General features: G+C 43.0%; 1 protein-coding gene across 4 annotated transcripts in view; it reads left to right on the top strand.

The window, feature by feature from the left end:
• Window positions 1-4119: 4119 nt before the first annotated feature.
• The window catches only part of LOC133345937 (tomoregulin-1-like), a 55198-nt gene continuing 31693 nt past the window's right edge, over window positions 4120-27624 (top strand). Inside the window, exons 1-2 of one of the 4 annotated variants that reach the window (XM_061557075.1) lie at window positions 4120-5620; window positions 18946-19064. In XM_061557075.1, coding sequence (XP_061413059.1) covers window positions 5416-5620; window positions 18946-19064 — 324 coding nt within the window. In that variant the 5' untranslated portion in view covers window positions 4120-5415. The remainder of the gene's footprint in view (window positions 5621-18945; window positions 19065-27624) is intronic. The other 3 variants (XM_061557078.1, XM_061557077.1, XM_061557079.1) reach the window with 3 other exon arrangements.

Genomic DNA, 27624 nt, shown 5'->3' with positions numbered 1-27624 from the left:
GAGAAAGCGGCTTGTAACAGCTTTGTCGCAGTGGTTTGTGGCTTCCTGGGCAATCACAAGGTTGAAAACTATGTGGAGCTTGTTGAGACTCTGGTGAAGAACTACGGCACAATGGGCTGTAGGATGTCCCTAAAAGTCCATATCCTTGATGGTCATCTTGATCAATTCTAGGAGAACATGGGAGCATACTTGGAAGAGCAAGGCGAGAGCTTCCACCAGCATATACTGGACTTTGAATTCCACTACCAAGGACAGTATAACGAGAACATGATGGGAGACTACATTTGGGGGCTGATTCGTGAAAGTGATTTACAGTATCATCGTAAATCTAAAAAAAAACTATTCACTTATATATCTTTTGTAGTCATTTTGTTATTACTTTCGTATAAATACATGTACATTTTAATTCATATGTTGTTTTTTCTGACTTTATGTGAACGAAAAGACACACATTCGCCCGTTTTCTCATTGAAAGTATATGAATAACTAAAGAAATCGCTGTCCTGGTCACAAAACCAAATTTGTGGGGAATAATAGCCATTTTCTATACTTTTTAGGCATAAGCAATTATGCAATAACACTTACTACCCAGGAACAAAAATTGCATGACATAATGATTTCAAAGAGCACAACAGAGATATAATTTCAATCCCTGCAGGGAGAACCCTCGGCATTATAAAACATCTAGTGGTGCGTTGATGTGACAAACATAGTGACACATTACGACATCTTGTGAGAATTTAAAGACATGTTTTGTTTCTAATGAATGTTGAGTGATCACTGCAGATTATATTTGTCCACAAATTGATCTTATAGACCAATTGATTTCACACACAATGTTGGGCGCTGTACAAATTATTCATCGAAATGTTTGTCCACGAATAAAACATGCGTACCTTCTTATTGAAGGTGAGTGTTTTTCAGAGACTATTGCGATCGCTATAAAGTGTAAGCTAATGACTGGCGATCAAGGGCAGACAGCAGGAGAGCAATCTCTCTGTCCTTGTTATACTGCCATTAGTCAAGGGCAGGGAGCTTGTTGTGTCACAAAGCACGAACAGTGACAATGTTTTTAGATAAAACACAGCGTGGAAAACGTTTCTATGACTAAAGGTTTTGCGGATGCAAAACACCCTATCTGCGTATTAACCATGAATATCACTGAACAGGAATGCAAGGATATTTCACATGTAATTTAGGATGTTGTCATGCGTGACTCAATGCTGCTCCATATTGTTATTTGTGATGTTGATGCAGAATGGCTAGAGGCTTGTCTTTCAGTTTGTAACCAACACAAAATATTTCACACTATGGACAATTGCAAATCGACTAGGGTGCTTGATTCCATGAAACAACACCCCTGTAACATTCTCTATCCCCACACATCCACCATCACACACTTTACACATTTCTGCAAAAGCCAGTTATGAAATTACTTAGATTTTTTTCCCCATCGGCTGTTGTATTGCTCACAACCATGATAACATTAGATGTACATTTGCCTCTGCGAAATTATTCAAAGATATTTGACATTTATAAACTTACATTCACATGACAGCATATATATTTTTACATATACATGAATGCAATTGTTTGAATGTAATTGTGTGATCGTGGTCAACTGTACTAAGTATTTAGATACAACACGTTTTAAAATGCAGCAGAAAATATATTGCTGTACAATAAGAACTTGGGAACTATTAAATATCATAATTCCAGTCTAGTTGTGCCACAGCAAACATTTTACAACGTAACCATGAGCCATAAGGAAACGTCGATCAGGGCCATGGTTGTATTGTATATGCAATTTAAAAGGACTTGGAGTGTGCGTAGACGTAATGACTACAAAACTCAAATTCTGAACTACCTACATCAGATAAGAATAGGTTTTCCCCTTTTTTCTGGCAACAAAACAGGTGTTAAGATGTTAAAACACCAAACTGAAACCTTTTGCAAGTGTAATAAAAGACTCCGTCAGGCACTGCTGGTCTCCGCTTGTCTTTTATTCAGGTTCTTCTCCGCACCCCGCTGGTCTCCTCCACGGACCAGCGTCGTCTCGCGCGCGCCCCGCGCACGCTCCCTCTCGCGTGCCACGCACGCTCCTCCGTTAGCTCCTCTACTCCGGCACTCCGCACACCGCTGGCCGACGGCGTGCTGAGGTCCTTCGGCCACGTGGCCGATGGCGCGGATCTCTCTCTCACCACCCAACGTGGCTCAGCCTCTTACCTTCCCCGACTGCCCCGATCTCTTCCGGGCTCCCACTTATATCCATTCCCCCCACGTGACCCTGACTCCTCCCCTTCCGGATCGTCAGATCCGGCCTTCCCATACTACCCCGCTGGCTCCGCCCCAATTCACCTCGCCTCCCATTGGAGCCGAGGTGAACGGTGGCCCCTCCCACACGCTCCGCAGACCAGGCTCCGCCCCCCAATACCCCGGGCCGTGTCATTGGACCAGAGCCCAGCAACAACCCCATTTACGCTCGCATTGCACAAGGAATCATGTCTCCATTGACTACATATACTTGTGGTGAAAATACAAACAAAAAACATGCTCTGACAGTATATGCATTGTCTTTGAAACTGATTGGTCCACACCAGAGACAGCTTTCTTTCGAGCCCAGTCTCAAACGGTGTAAGACCAGAGGACACCAAATGGCGAACAGCACAAAGACAATGCACTATCAGGACAATGAGAGCTCGGGTGAGCAGCTACATCATGGGACCTCCTTTGCCAGTCTGAAAATATAAGAATCGGTTTTCCCCTATTATTGGGTCTTTCGGTAAAGTCACGTAGATAGGTTAAAAGAAAATAACAAAAATAACAAAAAACTACGACGTTTCGATTTTCTTTGAACCTATCTATGTGACTTTACCGAAAGACCCAAGAATATGAATTCATGCAGTCACGAAAGCTTTAAGTCAAGGGTTTCCCCTTTTACTGGCAACAAAACAGGTCTTAAGATGTTAAAACACCAAAAGGTTTCAGTTTGGCGTTTTAACATCTTAACACCTGTTTTGTTGCCAGAAAAAAGGGGAAAACCTATTCTTATATATTCAGACTGGCAAAAGAGGTCACATGATGTACCTACATTAGAGCTTTAAAAATTACATTCGTAAACAGTTCGAACAGATGTCAAGTCCATTAATACAGATTTATACACTCATTGTGATGAATATGGTGACAGGGTCACAATAAATAAAATACAAATCTGAGATAGGGCGAATAAAAAAATCCAAATCAATTTTATGAGGAATGTACCCATTACCATCTGGCCCTAACAGTCAACAATTTGCTCCACCTTGGCAACTTGTCGTAAAATCTTTAGCTCGAACATCCGATCATTTACTGCAAGGTGACGCAAGAGGGATTTCAAAAAATGCACGGGGAAACTGATCATCCACCTTCCAGCACTTTAGGTCCTCGCACGCAGGCTTGTGGTGGCGACTTGCAAGGCGCACGCACGCGGGCGGCATGCTAATTCCCAATAACCTACACCCATCAATCCAACCTTCACCGCTCACCGCACCGCGAGACTCACGCACGGCAACGCAACCAGCCTGCGCACTTAAACCCGGGGCCCTTCCAGGATCAGGAGGGCGAGTTTGGGAGTTTGTACAGCAGCGGCCAACAGCGGCTGGCTTATTTATTATGCGTCGTTGTGTTTTATTATCCCCGGAAACTCAAACACCTGTGCTATCTGACATAGCAACGACCCAGGCTAAATCGCACGTTCGCGTCGATTCAAATGCTTCTTAATGAAGTACACATTTGTGACGGGGAGGAGGAGGAAGACGAGGAGGAGTAGGAATGTGTTTTGCTTAAGAGTTCGGATTAGTGACGAGTGGGACAAGTTCTATTTTGGAAAGTTTCGTGGCCGCTGCCGCGCGCTGCCACCCACGTGAAGTGTCAACCGCTCGCGAGTAATTGATGGTGCGAGATGCGCGCATTCGCGAAGCGGCAGAGCGAAACGTGCGCGCTAATTGCAAGGGGGGACGCAGCTCAGAGCATCAGCACCCGCGACATTATCGGCTCGGGAAAACAACATTTACGTGTAATCATAATAATACATCGCGCACAAAAAAATATAAACAATACAAACGGTTACGGATTCTAAATGCATACATCCCAGCAACGAGGGAGGGTACATGTAAAAATATATATATATTACAGCACACGGACCAATCGGTGCGTAATGATGCCGAGCATGGCGAGGTGTGATTTCAATTTCAAATGGTCCCTGTTCACCGGCGGCTGAGAGGAGCCACCCATCCTAGCCAGAGCGCACGACTTACATCCACACACACACGCACACCCTCATCACACAGGCAGATTCACAGCAGGCGCGCACACACTCACGCACGCAGACTCACATCAGACGCACACACACTCACGCACAAAGACTCACATCAGACGCACACACACTCACGCAGGGAGACTCACATTAGACGCACACACACGCACGCACGAAGACTGACATCAGACGCGCACACACGCACGAAAGACAGCAGGCGCGCACACACACGCACGCACGAAGACTCACATCAGACGCACACACACGCACGCACGAAGACTCACATCAGACGCGCACACACGCACGAAAGACAGCAGGCGCGCACACACGCACGCAGACTCACATCAGACGCGCGCACACGCACGAAAAACAGCAGACGCGCACACACGCACGAAAGAGAGCACACGCACACACACTCACGCACGCAGACTCACATCAGACGCACGCAGACACCAGCGGGGGTTGGCGGCAGGGGGCTGGTGGTCCTCTTCATCCGCCAGGCAGACACCGCGCGCGTCGCGTGCTCACTGCACGAGTCGGAGCCTCCATCCACTCGCTCCCATCCACCATCACAAACGCGCTTGCTCGGCTTTCTGCCGTAGTTTTATTGTCTTTGTTGTGATGTTTATAGCATTAGAAATATAGCATTTCTCATTCTCGTCTTTTTATTTTTTTTATTTTTTCCCCCTCCCGTCTGCAACGTAATAAAAAAAGAGTACACAAACAACCCGGGTGAAATAGAGGAACCGAACATGAGATTGGCGACACTGGCACAGTGTGTCGCGGAATAAGATAACCTAGCCTGCAGTAGTAGTGTCCGTGGTATATAGATCGTGCAGGGTCTACGGTAGCGATATCGCGTGGAGGACGAGGTAGGGGCGTTGAGATATAAACAGACAGGCAGGTAGGTAGGCAGGTGGGTGGGTAGGTAGGCAGGTGGGTGGGTAGGTAGGTAGGCAGGTGAGTGGGTAGGTAGGCAGGTGGGTGGGTAGGTAGGCAGGTGGGTAGGTAGGCAGGCAGACACAGAAATAGGTGGCAATGCGCGTGGACGAGAAGGCAGAGGGGCCCGACTGCGACTTGGCCCCGCTGTGATCTGGCATCTGGGATGCGGATGAGTCGTCATGCGGGGCTCAGCCTGTGCCTCCCGGCTGCGCGCCCTGCTGCCCGCAGCGCTCTGCTGCCTGGCAGCGCTCGCCGGCGAGAGGTCGTGGGGTCTCCCCGCCGGACTTGGCTCCCAGGGGCCCAACGGGTCGGCTCCCTGCACTGCGTCGGCCAGCAATGGCACCGGCAGCAGCAGCAGAAGCAGCGCTGCGCAGAACTGCACGGGTAAGAGAAAAGGCTCCGTGGTGACCACGCTGCAGACAACGGCGCGTGTTCATCACAGGACCCCGCAGCAGCCATCTCTCATACACACACAGCAGTGCTGCTGCTGCTGATATGCTTGCCGGTGATACAGTGTGCGCTTTGCTGCGGGTGTGTGTGTGTGCTGATGCGCTCTGCCCGGATGTGCAGGCAGCTTCGTGGGAGCTGTGCTCTTCTCTTTTTGCTGGGGCTTATTTCGCGTGAAATTCCGTAAGAGGATGGCGCAGCGTTGTGGAGTATTCGCGTAGGGGTGACGCGCGCATGCATAGCCCGCAGCTCACTGAGAAGTGCACGTGTTTACTCTGCCAAAACGCATACAGAGAGTGTGTACTGTTGTTCATGTGTATGTGCTTTTCTGACCGGCAGAATAATACAGAGCTAAGTGCATCATATTTTGCCGTTTGTGAGTGAGTTTCGTTGTGGTAAATGCCATTAAATGTCTACTTGACAACAGATGACCTTGCTCGATATAGACAATGCATTCGAATTACTGAGATGGGGTATTTAATCAGCCAAACATTTACAATCCGAAAGCTTCCGTTGCTAGCGTGCTAATCACTCGACTCTGTGAACCAGCAACCTCGTTATCGTGAGCGTCATCAGCAATGCATGGCCAGTGATGGCTCGTGACTTGCGGTGCGTTTTTTAAGAGTAAAATCGAGGTGAAGGATACATTTACAAATCACTCGTGTGACCCTTAATTTGGCTCCGCTAACATGACCACATATTCGCCTTGGTTTTTTTCTATCATAATTGAACAGAACATTTTCACACATTGACTTGGCTCCCTTCTTACAATGGTGCCAATATCTACATCAATCACAAAATCAAAGGAAGGGGGTTTGAACCTGGAATGCCCATTCCTCCCTGTAACAGCCCATCCACTTATCACCATACCCCTATTGTTCTTAAACATCGAGAATACCTCGTAATATGGGCAGCAGTGCACACTTTATGAATGTGTTCATTATCGGTTTTGCTGTTTGATTATAACAGAAATTATTAATGTTTCCACCAGTAGATGAGTGTTTTCCTTCACCGGCAGATAGATACATTTTCTCGCTGGTTGTTAGTATGGACACAAGCAGCATCGGAGCAGCGCGTCTTGTTCAAATATTGCGGCTCTCTGGACTGGGTACGAGACAATCAGTCCCCATTCTGGTTGGGATAGAGATGATGGTTAAAGAGCCACTCTTGCATCCATTGTGGGATTCGGCAGCTGAGCGACCTTCAAATGTACTCCCACAAAACGATACAAAACCGTTTGGCAATGAGACCTCGTGGCTTTAAATTGCATTTAAATGCAGTAAAGCTGCAAAGGGTAAATGTACCAAAGTATATCTTCATATTCTTGGTTCTATCGGTAAAGTCACGTAGAAGGGAAATAATACAAACATTAAACAATACAAATCTCACGACGTTTCGACTGCAACACAAGCAATCATCATCATGTGACTTTACCGAAAGAACCAAGAATATGAATCCCTGCAGTCACGAAAGCTTTAAAACATAATTTGTATCTTCATAGTTTTTACATGCAAATTAATGTGTTATGTTTGGAATACCGTACTTATTATGATACATACTACATATATCGTATATACAGCAATACACCAATGGTAAATAGCAAAATATTGTGTTGCTATTAATAGCGGTATGCACATCAATTAGGACACACAGCATGTACACACTCATAGACACATACTTTTATATGTATGTGCTGGCACGCTGCTTTTGAAATGCGGCAATACTCATATTGATTCGCCGTCATTGTAATTTTAACGCTGAGGAATCCAGTAGCATTTTTGTATTTCCGTGGATTTTTTCCTGCCTTAAAAAATAATACCATGGGTATACCCCTAGGAATGCGGTTGTGTGTGCGTGTATAAAGGATATTTCCACAGGCACGTCTCAGGGTTGCTGGCTACACTGCGATCTGACACGCACGTGTGTGATATCACCGATGTGTCTGTAGCCTTTGCATGCAAGATTAAACAAAGGAATATCCACGCCCATGATACACAAGCAACCTGCTGTGGCTTGCAGCCTCGCGTTTTTTTCTATTCTCCCCGAATGATACAGATCACGTGGCCACACGGCTCTTCCCAGTGGAAGAAATGTCATCTGGAAATGTCAAGTCGTTTGAAGTACATAGGCTAGGCTCCACACCGGTGGGAAAATCAAGGCCTGGCCTTAAAACAAACATTACAGGAGATAAATATATGTTCAGTACTTGCAATTGTGTTATATCTTCAACTCTTATCACCACATTTTAAACATAAGAATGACTGCGGCATCATTCCATGATCAAGATATTTCATTTTTGTGCAAAACCTCGAGTAAAAAGTGAACGTGATTTTCTCCTGAGCCAGTGGTGGTGATTCCAGTTTCCTATGGAAAGAGGGATTATATATATAGCACGGACACTGTTAACTTCGCCACAAAGTGGTATATATTTTATCGACCTTGGAGGGATAATGGACTGAGTTAACCCTCATCCAGCAATTGAATTCTCAATCGTCCGATTGTGAGATGCTCGCTCTATCATTGAGCCACCAAATCAGATGAGTAGATACATCAGCTAAGGGGCCGTCCATAAATGACGTCACGCGATTTTTGACGATTTTTGACCCCCCCCCCCCCTTCGTCACAAAAAGTCACTCCCCCCCAAATATGACGTCACAAAGCTCTGCCCCCCCCCCCCCCCAAAAAAAAAACATGCTTCAAATAGCTTTAAACTATTGTCATTGTAGTGCGTATTTAATGTGGCGCTACACTCTGATGTTGTAGGAGAAAACATTGATTAAAAAGTCTATTTCATTAAGTAGAACGTGTCGTCTATATTTAAAGTTGCGCATTCTGATGTGACGTCACATTTCTCACCCCCCCCCCCCCCGCGTCACACATCGTCACAAATGTCTGACCCCCCCCCCCCCCCTAGGTGCGTGACGTCATTTATCGACGGCCACTAATGTGGTACCAACAATTGGTCTCACGTCTTTGCTGATGTCCAAAGTTAGATCATGTGATCCTGGAGATACAATTGACATAAATATTTACACACCCATTAGTCTCTTATCACATACACAGGCAGTCTCCGAGATACAAACGTCCGACTTACAAACATCCGCACTTATGAACGAACTGGCTTAAGATGTTATTTTAACCATCGGACTTGCGAACGCTCAGTCATACTTACGAACCAGACCATGGAACTACTTCGTTCGGCGGAGTGATCATCCGCGAGATGTAATGAGTGATGCACAACGACAGTGAATCATTCATCATTTTGCGTGCATCACATTGTGTGCTGTTTGAGCTATTATCGCATACTTTGTGATATCGTCATGACCCTCATGCCTGAGTAAGTGAGACTAAGGCACGTGATGCTGGTGCATACAATAAACGCTGCACCATTACTATGGAGATGAACTCGGCGTAATAAAGCGGTCTGAGAAAGGCGAAATTCCTATGAACCTTGGACTGCATCATAACACTGATCGTATGTAAATTATATATTGAGTTTTGAGATGCGACTGATTGTATACGTTTTTTACGAATATCAGTCGGAACGTAATTATGGTAAATTTAGAGGCCACACAGCCACATGAGCAATTCAGTTTGAGGAAAGGTTTCCCTACCACTGACCACATACATACTATCAATTATATTCTGGAAAGACAAATACATATATCAAATACCATGATTTGTAGCCTTTGTATTTGACTCGGTGGATATCAATGCAGTCGTCCAAGTGCAACATAAACCAAGATGAAAACAAGACATTTAGAAACGATATATTTTTTTAATTAAACATCGATATCAAAGTGGCTTGAAGAAAGTAACAACAACACATTTTAGATAGGTAGTCATTCAAAGAGACACGCTTTCATAAAATGTATTCACAGAAAACTTTATAAGATGTTATTTAGCAAAAACTGGATTGGAGAATTAAAGTAAGAGAGATAAATGGAGAAAATGACACATTTCATCTGTTATAATAAGTAATTTTAATAACCAATGGAAATTATTGAATCAATTAATAAGTAAGGCTGCAAAGTTGGGCTCAAGATAAATATGAGCAATAAACAAAAGCCTTTTGGCGTCCTCTGGTCTAACACCATTTTGAGACGAGGCTCAAAAGAAATCTGTCTCTGGTGTGGACCAATACGTTTCAAAGACAATGCATATATTATCAGAGTACGTGTTTTTGTTTGCATTCTGACCACAAGTATTGTGGTTAATGCAGACATGATTCCTTGTAAAAGGTTTCAGTTTGCTGTTTTAACATCTTAACACATGTTTTGTTGCCAGAAAAAATGGGACAACCTATTCTCATACGTACAATAAGTCTGCGAGGCGAATTAAGATACATGTCAAATGTATTAAATGTTGAGACAAACAAGAACAATGTACCTAAAGAAGAAAGTTTTTCATAAGCGGAGATTACGCTCTGCGACAAATATTGAAAAGTATGCGAACAAGCATGCTTAAAATTACACTGAGAAAGGCAGAGGGACACATGGATCCGAGAACATATGTAGGTTAGAGACATCGTATTTACATTCAGGAAAGACCAGTGGGCTGGTGAATAGATCATGGGTGATCAAAATCATTCATTGTGTGTTACTATCTTCTATTATTGTACGTGCAGAAATTATATCATTTCAGAGAAATTAACACAATATTGAGGTCATACTTTTGTCTTTTTATTGATTTCAGAGAATTGTCCTTTGCTTAACCTTTTGAAAACTCATTGAGATATATTAACTTTTGTAAGGGAGTGCTCAGTTTGCAGTTATGGAAGGTCAGTGGTTTTTGTAATTGTAATTTTCATTTTGTTGCTTAAGCTCACTATCGTTTTCCCTCGAGTATGAAGCCAGAGCGTTGGGTGTCACAGTTTTCTGCGGGTGGTGTGCTTTGGTACAAACCAATGCCATAGCCATGGAGTCAACATTGGGGGGGACCAAATCTTCCAGGGGATCTAGGGATCCCCCCCCAGAAAAAAATCTAAATTTGAAAACTAATTTCCTGCCTAAAATATAAAAAAATTCACTAACACATGGGATGAACTTTTAATTAATTTTTTACAATTATGTCTCATAGTGTATTGTATTACATTGCTCTGTTTTTTTTTTATTATTTTTACCTTTTCTTGTTTCATTGTCTGTAATGGCAGAGATTAGGGGTTAATAAAATATAACCATAATCATACAAACAGAATCTATGCATTGTTATATGAAGACAAGTCCAGAGATTGTGGCCAAGGTTTAGCAAATTGTTGTTTTTATTTACATAGCATTGCAATTATTCTTTATATATATTGTTTATAGCAACATATTGGGGGGAAATTTTGAGCATATTTGAAAATTGGGGGGGATGTGTCCCCCCAATATGGTACAAACCCATATTGCCATGGGCGACTCTCCAAAAACACAGTATATGAATGCTTATTTTCCTATAAAGCTGCTAAAGACCGTCCGGCATGGTGTGGGCTTGTTGCGGCCTTATGCTCCACAGGGAGCGAAGAGGAGTAAGTACGTATTTTCCGATAGTGATTTTTTTTGACTCTCAATGTTTTTTTTTATCATTTAAAAAATATATACCGTATTTTCCCACATATAGCCCGCATACGCATATAACCCGCAGGCGCATATACCCCGCAAAAATATCGTTTTGTGTAAAACAAATTTCAAATAGTCCGCACCTCCATATATCCCGCATGCATTCATATTTTTAACGTCGTTACCGCAGCTTAATTCCATGATATTAATACAAAGTTTACATTTGCAATATATTCCACTATCAATTGTTAATATTAAAATCATAACGTGCACAAAGAAAACAAACTAGCCAGAAAGGAGTGAATTTAAAACAGTAAATAAGTAACAAAAGTAAATATCCAATAAATAAGTAACACATAACTGGTAGATAAGTAAGTAAGCGTACTGTTAGGCTTACCAGCATTCGACCTCATCATATTACAGCTACTGGACCGGTAGTTACCCTTGTACAGTTTTAGCACCGGTAGATTGCACACTGCGCAGACAATAGTGGCACTACGGTAACGCCGTTGCCGATTCTGCGTCTGGAAGATGCTTGTTAAAGCCCTTCCCATTGTGCAATCCATAGCCTCAGCTGAAACTTTCGCACCCCCCTACAGCCACTGAAAGTATTACGGTAAACAAAATGTGCCCACTTCAAACATTGTCGTTTCATTGTACAAACAATTCGAATAATTTAAAACGTGATAACATGTGCAATTTTAGTTTGACTGGTTTATTCAGCAGTGCTTTAGTCAAAGGTAAGTGTTGCATAGTGGAAAGTCCTACCATGAAAAAATTAAACGAGTTATGACGTCATACGTGTAAAATAATTTTGGGATAGCCCGCACCTCCATATACCCCGCAGGGTCTTGTTTTGTTTGTAAGAAGTGGTATACCCCGCGGGTTATATGCGGAAAAATATGGTACATGATATTACAGCATCTAAAGTAACTGATCCATCCACTGTGGACCTGTAAGGAATTTCCTCAATTTGAGGCAGGCTAACAAGGCATCGAAACAGCTCCGTTACTCACGGCGAAGTGAGAAAAGGTTCAGGATCCATCCCTGTAATTGCTTACTCATACAACTGCTGGTGAAATGGCCTCCACTAGAGGGTGCTCTGGAAAGCCCCTCTAAAGTAGACATTATTGCATTTTCCACACTGGCCAGACGTCTTGGAAGAGGATGGAGTACGCACACTTTACCCCTACCAACATTACCTACTTACTCATTAACTGTCTGTGGTCTACCCACAATTAATCAGGAAATCGAATTGGTGACGTCTGGATTGCAAGTCCGGTGCGCGAACCAATACACAATGGCAGCATCCCCTTTGGTACAATACTCATTATAAAATCATATTATTTACACAGGTTTGAGTTTATTTTATTTATTACATGGATGATCCCGTTTATCCAGTTTTCCAGCTATTTTACAAGGGAGATCCATGGTGCAGCAAAAAACACATTAATATTGCAGGTTGCCACTAATCAGTGATAATATATTTTTTCTCATCACGGCCGTGATAACGGAAGTCCTCATATACAAACGGACTTGACTAGAAAATCAAATAGAGTGAATGAAATAAAAACAACCGTGAAAAAGTAATACGAGTTAAGTGTCTGTGCACACGTGTAGCAGCACGTGTACTGGTGTGGCAGCTTGGTTGAAGGATTCCTTACAGAACAGCAGGTCTCTGCTGCCAGTAAGGCTTACCCAGATAACCACGAGCCGTGGTCGCCTTCTTCTGTCTGGTCTGCAGTGCGGAGAACTGAAGCTTCCATCCCCAGCGGGGCCAATGTTCCAAGAGAATAACATTGTGCATAATTGAGCTGAGTGTAGTGCAAACCCCTTATGGTGACAGCCCCCCCCCCCCCCCCCCCAGCACATGTTATGCAGTCGTTGGTTACAGATAAAGAATTCTGTGTGATATGCCCATCACAAAGTCAATTAAGTAGGCGCTTTGGCGAAGGAGCAGCTATTTGCAGCCCCACTCTGCCAATGCCAGTGGACCAAAGTATGGGCTGGTACACACAAAATAAGAATTTTTGAAATAACTTAACAAACATTTTCAAATTACTGAAACTAGCTATGCCCTTGGTAAACCAAAACACATCTGGCAATGCTGGTGATTGCTCATAATGACACATTTCACCACTGTTATATAGGGAAATGGGTAAAGTGTGTTTAGTTGGCACCACTCTTCTTTGTGTGTTCGTGTTAAGTGTAGATACGCATATGCCCTGGAACCACCCTCAACATTTTCAGCCATATATAAGTCTGCCAAATCGGCAGCACGGTGGGGCATCTCCAGTAAATAAATGACTTCACAGCTGAGGAGCAACTCCCACCAGACAAAATGGGGATTAGCTGTATAATCATGGAAAACGTTTAGAATTTAAATTAACATTAAATAATGTCCTCTGCAGCTCCGCAGCCATTACAGTTATCATGTACCATACAACATACTTATGCATTCTGCTTAAAGATGTACATATCTCATACGTGCTATATAAAATCCTTTCTTTTTTTCCCCTTCAGGCATTACATATATCTCTCGCACAAATCAATGCACCCTTTTTCTATTTGTGGGATGGAGGGAACAAATGGGAGGGGGGGGGGGGAGCAAAATGAAGAGTTTCCTTTTTTCTATGCAGGAAGTGAAAGAAAAAACGGGAATTTTATCGGGCTAGGTCCTTCGTGATACAAAAATAATCATTTACAATTGATTGATTGAGGGAAATGTGCTTTCATTTATAAAGTTAAAACATGAATTTAATAAAAATGTCAAAATAGCTGCAGCGGTGAGTATTCACCACCTCTCTGTACTGCAAACCCAGTTCAATGCATTTACATATTGCAGGATAACCCTGGATAAATCACATTTCACGCCTTGTATATACATTCAAATATGAATGGCATATTTCAAATATTTCATATATACATTCAAATAAAGGTAAGGATTATTTCCTAAATTAAATTTCGTTTAAATAAATTCCCACGAAAATATTGGCAGAATTTAAATTGGTACATTTACTCGAGTTTTATTAAAACAGGAATTTTCTATTCTCCTGTTCTGTGTATGAAACTGTGGATTCAAGTAATGTTTGTATTTTATATATATTAACAAGGTAAATTAGGTGAAATGTCAAATCTGCAGGTGAATGTGGCCCTCTCAAGTTAGTTGGGGCGAGAGTGGCCAAGAAATTATAATTACTTTATTGAGTACTAGCTGTACTACCCGGCTTCGCCCGGGACTTGTATCCACCACGCCCGGCCGCCTTTGTCTCCCCAGTGGCGATGTTAATACGCCACACCAGTTACTCGTTTTGCGGCTGAGTCCCTCCCTCACCACTCTCCCTCCCTTACCACTCTCCCTCCCTCAGCACTCTCCCTCCCTCACGACTCTCCCTCCCTCACCACTCACGCACGGCCGCCTTTGTCTCCCCAGTGGCGATGTTAATACGCCACACCAGTTACTCGTTTGAGGCTGAGTCGACCTAGGGGAGGTTCAAATAATCGTCACCGGTGGTGGCCGTGAGCGGGAATAGAACTCGGTTCGCCGGGTTTATAGCGCAGCGTAGCGTTAACCACTACACCCACCGCTCCTCACACACCACACACGCACAGACACACACACACAGACACACGCAGACAGACACAGACAGACACACACACACAGACACACAGACAGCACGCTAACCACTACACTACCGCTCCCCACACACCACACACGCACACACACAGACACACACACAGACACACACACACAGACACACACACACAGACACAGACAGCACGCTAAGCACTACACTACCGTTCCCCCTACACAACACACGCGCGCGCATCCATAGGTACACATACACGCGCTTGCTGCAGACACACACGACTTTCAGGGTGCGTACGGCAGTAAACGACTGAAAAAAGAAAGCGGCAATGCTGGGCGAGGAACGCCTTAGACCCGCATTATACATTTGTGTAATGCGAGCGTAAACACACAAACACACACAAACACAATACACACACACATACATGCAGACACACAGACAGACACATAACACACATACATACACACACATACAAACACAGAAACACATACACACACATACATAGACACACACATACATACACACAAACACATCCACAGACGTACATACACACATACATACAGGCACGCAGACATACACATAAACACATACAAAAAAACCCACATACATACACACACACATACATACACACAAACACATGCACACACATACATACACACATGCATACAGACACACAGACATACACATAAACACATACACATACACATGACCCGGCTTCGCCCGGGACTTGGATCCACCACGGCGGCAAAAACCGACATACATACACACACAGACATACACACAAACACATACACACACATACATACACACATGCATACAGACACACAGACATACACATAAACACATACACATGGCCCGGCTTCGCCCGGGACTTGGATCTACCACGCCCGGCCGCCTTTGTCTCCCAAGTGCCGATGTTAATACGCCACACCAGTTACTCGTTTGAGGCTGAGTGGACCTAGGGGAGGTTCAAATAATCGTCACCGGTGGTGGCCGTGAGCGGGAATGGAACTGGGTTCGCCGGGTTGGTAGCGCAGCGTAGCGTTAAGCACTACACCCACCGCTCCTCACACCACACACGCACAGACACACACACAGACACACGCAGACACACACAGACAGACACAGACAGACACACACACACACAGACACACAGACAGCACGCTAAGCACTACACTACCGCTCCCCACACACCACACACGCACACACACAGACACACACACAGACACACGCAGACACACACAGACAGACACAGACAGACACACACACACACAGACAGCACGCTAAGCACTACACTACCGTTCCCCCTACACAACACACGCGCGCGCGTCCATAGGTACACATACACGCGCTTGCTGCAGACACACACGACTTTCAGGGTGCGTAAGGCAGTAAACGACTGAAATAATAAAGCGGCAATGCTGTGCGAGGAACGCCTTAGACCAGCAACACATTTGTGTAATGCGAGCGTAAACACACAAACACATACAAACACATACACACACATACATACACACACATACACACAAACACATACACACAGACATACACATACACACAAACACACACATACATGCACACAAACACATACACAATACACACACATACATGCAGACACAGACAGACACATAACACACATACATACACACACATACACACACATACATAGACACACACATACATACACACAAACACATGCACACACGTACATACACACATACATAGAGACACGCAGACATACACATAAAGACATAAAAAAAAACCCACATACATACACACACATACACACAAACACATACATACACATACATACACACATACATAGAGACACACAGACATACACATAAACACAAACACACATACACATGACCCGGCTTCGCCCGGGACTTGGATCCACGATGCCCCGCCGCCTTTGTCTCCCCAGTGACGATGTTCACACACGACAGCAGTTACGCTTTTGAGGCTGAGTGGACCTAGGGGAGGGCCAGGTCCGTTTCAAATAATCGTCAGCGGTGGTGGGCGTGAGTTGGAATGGAACTGGGGTCGCTCAAGCAGCTTAATGACTGTTTGTACAAAGAACATATAAAGAATCGATTATAATAACCAGGCAAGAGTCCACATTATAGACTGCCAGTACACGCACTCAGCTTCATAAGCAGGCTAGAGTGTACATGATAGAGTGGCAGTACGCTCACCGAGCTTAATAAGCAGGCTACAGTGTACATGATAGACTGGCAGTACGCTCACCCAGCTTAATGAGTATTTGTACAGTGAACATTAAAGTAATCGATTGTTGGCGCGTTGGGTTTAAAAGTAATATTAATAGCACACATTGTGGTGGGGGTGTAGTGAAGAGTAGGAAAAACTTTGATGAATTTACCTCAGAGTGGCGTGGTGGGTGTCGAGGCCTAGTAGCGTGCAAAGCCTGCGGCCTCGCCTAAAATTGTCGGCTTGGAAGAGGCAGGGTACGGGTGGCGTTCCTTCCCCCCCCCCCCCCCCTAGCGCTCCAACAATACTGTGTAATGGCTATTATTTAATTAAATACGGAGCTTATGAAAGTGGCGAAGGCGTGGCTAGCCGTTGGCAGGGGCAACCGCCGTCCAATGAAACTGCAGCCCTTGGCGAAGGCGTGGCTAGCCGTTACCAGGTCCAATGAAAGCGGCGAAGGCGTGGCTAGCCGTTGCCAGGGGCAACCGCCGTCCAATGAAAGTGCGTATGGGCCAAAGTCCACACACACACACACACAGACAGACATGAACGATTTTATATATATAGATAATGTTTTTCTGAAAGGTTTATGAAAACAAAGAACAATTTTGAAACAGTCACATGTTAACCGTAAATGTTTTCATCTGCAAATGCCTTACCTAATGAACAAACAAAAACTGTACTACCTTTCAGCTCGCATAATATTACAGAAAACGTAATTTGAATTCACATGGTTTTGCAGAGCATGTTCAGTTAAACAGTACCAGGTAGAGTGGGGAAACACATTACCTAATTAATCCTACCTATCACATCCAGCTGACTGACAGGGGTCCTCTGCCTTGCATTAAACATGAACTGGCTGCTCGTGTAATTGGGGGCCTGAGTAAGCCACTGTGGAGAGATTGACCTAATTCCAGCATCGCCAATTGTGTGAGTTGGTTCAGTCATCCAGAGCTATGGGCATACTCTTTTCTTAGTTCACTGTTGTGTCACATTGCCGCTAGATATTACTCTTTAGAGATTTTAAAGTATGCATGACTGCATCGGGAAAATAGCACGATCGCCCATATGTAATGCTTGCACAGTTTTTACAATAGACTTTTGCCCGTGCAGTAACCAGTAAATTATATGACAGTTTGTGAACATTTGTGAAAATGCAGTGAGGCAGATTGGATGAGCAAATAAATTAGCAGACTGTTTGCACATCCGAATGTTGAAAATTATTGAATGACCTGCACAATTGTAATACGATACTTAATTTGGTTTATTGTGTTTGTAAATCAGAGTCGAGGAGAGCAATGTATTGTCGGATATTCTGCCTATAATATCCAACAAAATTCACCCATGGAAAAATATCTCATCCTTTTGCATTTGGACGTGTGCTAAGTGACTTTGGTTTCAACAAAGCGGGGCCTTTTGTGCAAATGTGTTTTTTTTTCTTCTTGGTTCTTTCGGTAAAGTCACGTAGAAGGGAAATAATAAATAATAAAAATAAAACATAATCAAATCAAATTCTCACGACGTTTATTTTTATTTTTAAATGCTTGCCACTTTTGTATAATATGTATTGCGAAACACTATCCTATTGTTAAGAGTTGCTGTACAATGTTAAAAACGAATTACCGTGTTTGTTTAGATGAGCTCATTGTTTCCAAAGACATTACTAAAGCAAAACAAACTTCTGTGAGTTTGGATAGAGCATCAACGAGTTCCATGAGACCCAGATGTGTGTGAGACTCAGCTCCCTGCAAGATGTATGCATCCATTGTGGACAGAAATGCACAACCAAATGTCAACACTGCTTCGTGCTTCGAATTAAGGAATAAAAAAAATGTTTGATGTTTTGTTTGTGGCCCTGTTCAATGAGTTTACATGTTGCCAAACCATGATAGTGATGATCGATTCTATCCATGTTTTGCACTTTCAGATGTCACTGCACCAGTGAGCAATGTCGGAGCATCTGTGTGTGATGACAGCACGTGTAAGCATGGTGGTATGTGCACCGCCAACCTGCTGGGGAACATCACATGCACATGTGAATTCCAGGTACAGACCTCACGAACAACTCACTGCGTTTTCACTTACAATATACAGCCACACACACACATATGTGAGATAGTGTGTACGGAAGCGCCGTCATTATTTACTGTGAAAGGAATGAGTGTGCATTTGGCCCTGTGCTTTTATCTCATTTCATTACTCACCATGCTGATGGTGTCATGTACGTGCATGTTAAATATTACAGGTGTAGCTAGCAATATGCACAAATTGTGCCTCTCCACATTGGCTTACACATACTTCTGGAGCCATGCTTATTATGTCTCAGGAAGCAATGATGCGGTGAAAAATAGAATCGTGTGCCTAGTCAATTTTCCTAAGATAATGGCTTCTGTCTTGTTCCTCGTTCCAATGCCAAACTTACCAATCATCCTCTCATCTTTAAACATTTCACCTACTTTGCATTCAAGTCACCCATCATGGTGTTTTCATGGATCTTACCTACATGTATTTGTTAATTTATTCATACATTTGGTCTGCATCTCCATGGCTTGTTATTGGAGCATATACAGTATTTTAATTGTATTTAACTAACAGTGGTTCGAGAGCCTAAATGTTAACTGGACAACTCTATCCAATCTACTATTAAAACCGACATTTTTATTTTTGATAGCTGGAGAGACAAAGAATCTAACTGCCCCATAATTAATGATAATAAAAATAATTCCCTATAGTGTCCTCCACTTTCTTTCTCACATCACTGAGACTATACCCCAATTTATTTCTCTCAATTCTGTCTCCAGTTCAACAAGGTTTGATAAGTCGGATATATTATGCATGTTCTATGTAGCAACAGTCATGTCAAGAAGGCATCTTGCCCAGTGATTTGGATAGCATCCCCTTCTCCTACACCTGCCCTGCTGCTCTCATGTTTGATGAAAGAAAGAATCGCAGATGACTAACGACCATGGTTCAAGTTGCAATACCGTTGGAGGAAGGATATGTGACCGTATATTTCAGCAAACTGGTCAGTGCACGGTGGTGAACTTACCAGCCTGGCCTGTGCAGTATGCCACACACACTCAGGCGAGCACCAACATCACGTTGTTGTAACGATGTCTTATTAGTAGCATTGCCGTGATCGAAGGGTCACAATAATCCCCGTCGTCTGTATCTAAAATAAATACTGTCATGTCGTGATTATTGTGGCTAATTAAATGTTTCTAAAGTATTTTATGTATAATAAATGCAATAATTGTTGTAAAGAAGAAATACATTTTCCCTTAAATCAGTGCATTGCAAAGTGTTTTTGGCTTAATTTATGGAATGCTGGTGATATGATGTTATAATTTTTGCAGTTATTGTCATTCATAGTTTCTTGTGTAACTGCCAGCATGTACGCATTATGTAATGGCGATAAGACTTGTCAGCCTACTATTGAGTATCATGAAATGTTAAAAGTTTTCCATTGGACACAACACCACATTTTTATTTAAAAGACGATAAGCACAAGGGGCAGTGATTGGATGTGAAATGAAAGAGCATTATTCCCTCCAATTTGAAATCATGGCTGTGAGGACTCACATCAGTGTGGTTTCACTTCCATGTCATCTTCATTCCCATGTGGTCTCATCTACGTGTAGACTCATTACAGTGCATATTTTCTCATTCACGTGGTCTTAGCTTCTTGTGGTCCGACTATCTATGCAACAGCAATGTGACCCAACTATATAATAAAAGGGTGAGTTGAAAAAGCTTAGCCACATGAAAGTACAATTCATCATGGTTAATGACAGCCATAGGCAGTAAGGAGTTGTGGGTTTACTTGTACAGCTGCAATTGTATGGGAAAACACTCGGTTTTGAGGTGACTAGGGTCAAGCCAAAATAAAAGATATGCCCACACAATGATATGCACTCATTGGTCACACATCATGTCCAAAATAAATGTTTTCAACCGGACAATAGTCGTGTCCTCGTGTTTTCTGATTGGCAGCAGCCAGGAAAGTTTTTACTGATTGTACTGGAACAGACAAAAGACAAGGGAACATTATAACTCAGCTGTCTAGCACAAGTCTACAATGTGCTGTCCTTGAATTCACAGGATACAATATCTGTGTGTGTATTTGAATGACAACAGATAAACATATTTCATGGTCAGTGCTTGCCTACTAGACCACTTTAATTGTTTTCTTTTTGTAAATAGGACCCGGCTGAGCACATCAAATTGGACTTGCAGGAAGAATGGGATCTGTCTCGCATGTACTGTGTGCTATGTAAAGAGAATGTACACAGGGAAGGCTACATCGGAATACTATTCTCACCATGACATAAAATCCGTTTATATCTCAAAATTGACCAGCAATACGCATGCAGCAATGTTTATCTGACCAATACAAACTAAGGTGTACTGCTGGTATGCACTGGTATTGTGAAGTGGAAATAACAGGCAAAATGGATCCGTGTTTAAGAAATAGCAACAGGAATGTACGAAAGAAAAAGCTGATAGAGCTGACAGGGTTTGCCTTGTTGTGCTCTGCATATCAAGGCTGGCATTGAATTCACCAAATGGCACGTTCGTTCTAGAATTTGGTGAAAAAAGCGAAAGAGCTAAAATAATGTAAAGTTAATGGCACTCCTAATTAAAGCTGATGTAGGAATTTACCAAAAAGTGTTTTATAAAAAAAAATGTTCATTTGCATAAGTAGTAAGGTCCCTTGCTGTGTGTTGCCAAATTATTATTTTCAATTGCACTAAATCTAAGATTAACTTGAGAAACTAAAATTACACGGGATTTATCATTGCAATCTTGTCTGAAATTATGAAAATGTTTAAGTAAAGCAACGCACAATCTCTATAATGCATGGGTGCTGCCAAGGGTCACTGTCTGATAGGTTTGAAGAACATGTGACAGGTGTTTAAATGGGGCACAAATCAACAGCTCATGACTTGCAGATTCTGAAACATATACCACTATGTCTAAAAACTAACAACAACAATAAACATTAAATGTTGTGGCTTCTGGAACAGAAAGATGCCCCACTAGAACATGATTTTAGTAAAATAAGAGTCACACCGGATGTGTGCATTTTTTTGGAGGTGGAAGAATGTCACTTACAAAAGATGCAGCGATAAATAAATGGGAGTACAAAAATTATAATGGTGTACTAATTGTGGATGCATCTTCCATCAAATGTATTAATCTGCCTTACATCTTGCGAAAACAGCTTTACCGCTCACAATGTGTTTTATCGATTGCCTGCTATCTTCCACAAGATCATTTCTTCTTCATAAAGTATTCTTTCCCACATAAAATCTTTCAGAAGACAAAGAGGTTTTACCCTTCACAATGCACTTTATTGATCCACCTTGCATCTTTTGAAAATAACTTTGCCCTTTCTCAACAATTTTTTCTTTCTTTAAAATCATCCAGCAAATAAGGCAATGACCTACAAGTTTCAGGAAACATACCTGTGTTAAGTAAATCACTTAATAACAAAATACATTAGATGTTTTCAGTCTGACAGAGAGAAGGAGAGATGTGGAGGGCTTCTTGCTCGTGTTTATATCATCTTCCTCATTTTATTTGCGCCATACAAATGCTTAGTCTAATCACGGCAACAGTGACACAACAACAACAAACGGCTGCTGTGGTGATTGATACAGTAATGTGTTTGCGAAGGACATAACACGTCCCTTTATTTGTTATTTTTTAATGCCAGTTGCACATAATCATTTGTGAAAACTGAATTATGTTTTTGTTGTTGTGCAAGACAAAAGTGCTGTGTCTACTCTGCAAGTAGGTGTTGCTGAAAGCTTTTCATTTAATGTTGACTGTTTTTTTTATTCAGCTTGAGCAGGCAAAGTCAAAAGCTCCCAGTAAAGCCAGAAGCACATCCTTTTCTCAGTGCAAGAAAATGCTCATTTATAATGCAGCTCTTCATTTACACAGTGCACTTGAAGCTCACACGATTTGCATGCATATTTTCAAAACAAGTTTTTTTTTAAATACGTATATATTGCCGAAGAAAGCTCAAATATGTGGATACGCGATTTCTGGCAAAAGGCCAGCTTCAGTACAGCGCCGGTAAAAGCATACTCGTGATATTGCTAATCATTTTGTGTTTTAATTATCACACACAGTGAAGCATTATCTTTTTCCAATTACAAGTAGGCGACTCACTCGGTCTGAGAGGTCATAGGTCATGCACATGCTGTGAACACTTCCGAGGGAGCACAGACATTCGGATCCCTTGCTGCGTATTGGGTACTCGCAGCGATATGTGAAAATTGCAATGTTACATTATATCACGTGAATTAATTTATTCAGTAGAATGCATTGTACTCACAAAGGAAATGTGTTAGTTTTAGTCATGACAATTGAAAGCATATCAACTTGTAAATTGCTTGTTAATGCTCGCTGCTGAATTAACCACCGTGACTGCAGCACGTCCTGGTGCACTGTATTTAGAGCAACGGGACTGTAAAACGACATCTGTGTGACATCCATTAGCCACTGTTATCCAACCGCACATCCAGTTCACAATTAGCCTCTTACCGACCAAAGCATGGCTAGGGGGGCAATGATGCTATTGTGATAGCACTCATTAGCCTCTCGTGCTGTAGCTGTTCGTCTCGTAGCAGCGCTGCATTTCCGGAAATTCATATTTCCCTACTTGACAATATCATCTGCTGTGGTTCCTCTTAGACACGACGGGGTGAGCCCCCCCCTCCCCCAAGTGTGTGCCAGTCATGGAATATAAATTGCACATGCAAACAATAATAAGCATAGTAAAAAATTTGAATGTAAAACATTTTAATTAAGGAACATCTCAAGTGGCCATACACATACAAGGCAATCAAATTGACATAAAATGTACGCAAAGAAAATGCAAAAGTTATCAATAAAAATGTTAAAAAAATAGTGAACAAAACCAACATTCGGATTGGGAAGACCGAGAGTATGACACGCCGTGCACAAGTCTTGACCCCACGCTAAAGCTAAATGTAAGCTCATGTATATTAAACGTTTTAAGCAGCAACTAGGGGGAAAAGGCTGGGTAAAAATGAGGGAGAGCATTCTTCTAGGTATAGTTAGCCAACGGTAGAGGAGGAGGCAAAGTGTTAAATCTGAGTGGGGACAGGAAGGGATGGAGGATTTGAAATAGCAGGGGTAATGAAGAAAAAAGCGATCTCTCTCAGCTCCATGGTTGATTTTTTTTTTATCTCACCAAGTGGACTAAGCGACGAGAATGAATCAATCTGAGAGGAGAGAAGTAGACTACAATAAGACCGTTTCACATCTCGAAAACAGTGAATTTTTGCTGCTGATTCAAGATCGATTTGGGAGCCAGTAATGGGATATGAGAATTGGTGAGATGTGACATTGCCTGTGGGTGCAAATCAGAAGTCTGGCAGCAGAATTCTGGCTCGTCTAGAGGGAGGCTATAGAGTTGACAGTTATGTTCGTCAATGCGAGACATTGCAAAAGCATGACATTGAGTATCATCAGTAACTGGGCGAGAAAAATATGTAAGTGACTTGTGTCAACAACTCGCTGAACAAGATCTGTACCCTTTATGAATCGGATGTATCGTTATTATTCCTTTCGCAGATGGTGAGACGTGCTGCGAAGATAAAAATAAATGTGAAGAGAAGGAAAGCTCGCAATCACAGATAATACGAACGTTACAGAAATTCGTAGGCAGTCCAAAATTAGAATTCAACAAGCAAATATTACAGGCAGTATCTTGACCAGGGGCAGACGTCTTGTTGTTGGGAATGACCTCGTTTTGAGAAATATTTAATTGGAGGAAATTAGGAGTAGGATAATACACAAGGACACCGATGATAACTGTCGTGTGCTTTTTTTTAGAATACATTTTAATGACTGTAATAATTAATTATTTTGATGCCAGTTGTCATTCCACTGCCAGACGAACGCATCCCCACACCATGTTGGTCATGAGGGATGTGTGACCATACTTCACTGTGCTGGTCACTGAGGAGTGGCGGGGGGAGGGCAGGGTGGTGGGACTCAGGGGTGCCCAGGACTGGTTCAGATACCACTGTCAGGTCTAAATGTTCATAGCACAGTGCCAACCACTGTGCCACCGCTCCACCTCATGTGCTATTACATACACGATGTGTACATATATGCAGTGTTCCTGCGGGTGTTAAGAGCAACACTTTCTCATCTGGATTTTTAGGGCTTTAGAAAAATTGAGCCTCTACATCCTTAAATAAAAAAGATTAACCCGTAAAAACAAAGTTTTTCACTATAAATCCTTTATATGCGTGGCGGCTAGAGTTCTCTCGTCCTCTGGCTTGAGATGGCTGCCACCTATGGGTCAGATGATTGCCTGCCACCATTAAGCAATTGGTAATTAAATATTTAAAAAAATTCCTAAAAAGTGTAAACATTTGGAAAAAAAATGTCACGAAAATTAATTGTCACGCACAACGAGTCTGTGTGCAAAATGTCAGCTCGATTGAATCACGGGAAGTGGGTTAAAAAAACGACCGAAAGATTTGCACGTTCGTAAACGCGCAAGCAAGTGAACTTAATATAAAGGATTTAAAAAGAACAGATAATCAATTTACTCCAGTTTGGTTTTTATCTCAAGTCATCCGTACAAACGTGTGCCCTAATTGGACGCATCGGGTATTTATGTTGCGATATCATGGCGACTGTATTAAGAATACTTACAGTCTTAGAGGTATTTATGAGGTGCATATTGACAATACATTTAGATAAAGCACCGAGATGATCTTATCTGGCACTCACTTGCCATCCTATCTCAGTGGGGTGACGGAACTGTTCTCATGAACTCACCTTAGCAGCAGTTTTTGCTGTTCGTGGAATTGATTCTGGAATTGATTCCTGAAAGTTTTTTTTCTTCCCCTGAGTTATTTGACTGCAGAGAAACGTTAAATGCCAAGAATTGTTGTGTGAAGACTAAGCGACAGTTTGTATCCTCAGAGAGACAGACTCATACATAGGAAGTTTCCTCAGCTAGGGGTAGCTAAGCCTCTTTCCTCTTCCCACGCTTAGAATTCATATTCTGGACCGTGCCTCTGAGGCATGGAGCCAAACTCATTGACACTCGAAAGCCAAGCGTAAGAGGTGCAGCCATTAAGTGTCTCTTGAAAGTCGGTGTAGATTGAATGCTGGCACGAATGTGCAGAGGGTTGGCATTCCAGGAGCTGCCACAGAGAAATGACACCTGGAAGTGACCATGGTCCCGAGTATAGAGAGGTTGTGGGTTACGCTGCAGACAGTTCAGGAGTGAATAGAGATATGGTGGGCAACTAAATGTAGAGGTGTGGTGACACAGGCAGGTAATCTTGTAGCTGACCCTGTTAGCGATGGGAAGCCAGTGGAGGGAGCGGATGGAGGGGAGAAAATTGTTGCTGAAGATGTCAGGCACTGAGGACGGTGTGGGTGAGATGGTTCTGCAACCGATGGAGCGTCTTGAGATTACTCGATGAAGACCAAAAAAGAAGTTAAAGTGGGACCTGACTCTAAACGAAACTATTATTTTTTATTTTACCAGGTAAGGGCCACTGAGCAACAGCTTTTTCAGAAGCAACCTTGCCACAAATCATAGCTCAACGAATTGGCTTATAATGTGGAAATGCATGGCAGCCGTATACTCTCAATGCATGTTTGTAAATGTGGAGGGGAAAATCGGAGGACCCGGAGAAAAATCCACGCGACCACGGGGAGAACATGCAATCACCAAATATACAGCTGTCAGGGTTGGGATCAAACCCACGGCCTCCTGTATACCAGGCAAGGGAGTTAGGATTTCGCCACCATGGCACCCCGCTGCAAGTGAGGCTATTGCCGATTTCGGTGGTGGTGAGGGGATATAAATGAAAGAGGGCCCTGAGGTGTTGGTTGCAAGATCTGATTATGTGTTTGGGGTCGTTGTCAAAAGATAAGGTGGAGTCCAGAGTTTTGCCGAGGAACTTTATGTAGTTGGAGAATTGGATAGAGGAGCCAGGGATTCATAGATGAGAAGGGAGCGTAGGCACAGTGAGTTGCTGTCTGGTGCCGACCAGGATGCCTTCAACTGACTTCTTCTGTTATAGGAAGCATTCTAGTACAGTAAATAGGATTGGGTGTTCCAATGGCAAACCAAAATGTATGTTTCATAGTGCAATTTTAAATGACTGTTCGTAAAAGTTACATGGAAATCAATTACTCATATCATTCTAATTAGTGTTTTACATGTACTTACAGATGTAAGGGGCGTTATACTGGTAGGAACTTCCTGGTTACACCAGCCCACAGGGGATTATTGTGTCCGTCCGTCCGTCGTGCAGGGAGGGGCTGGGTGGGGAGGGAGTGGCTGGGTGGGGAGGGTGGGGAGGGGCTGGGTGGGGAGGATGGGGCTGGGTGGGGAGGGGCTGGGTGGGGAGGGTGGGGATGGGCTGGGTGGGGAGGGTGGGGCTGGGTGGGGGGTGGGAGGGGTGGGGCTGAGTGGGGAGGGGCTAGTCACCCCGTGGTGCCCTTATAAAACTCAACGTTGGCTTGTGCCCGCCCTCACAGTTGGGCATACACCACGCCGCCGTTGATCCTGGCCATTGACCATCGTTCCTAT

This window comes from Lethenteron reissneri, chromosome 23 (assembly GCF_015708825.2).
Source record: "Lethenteron reissneri isolate LAM-NWPU_2019-01 chromosome 23, ASM1570882v1, whole genome shotgun sequence".
NCBI classification, from domain to species: domain Eukaryota; kingdom Metazoa; phylum Chordata; class Hyperoartia; order Petromyzontiformes; family Petromyzontidae; genus Lethenteron; species Lethenteron reissneri.
Note: the sequence above shows the minus strand (reverse complement) of the source record. Positions and strands in the feature narration are given on the sequence as shown.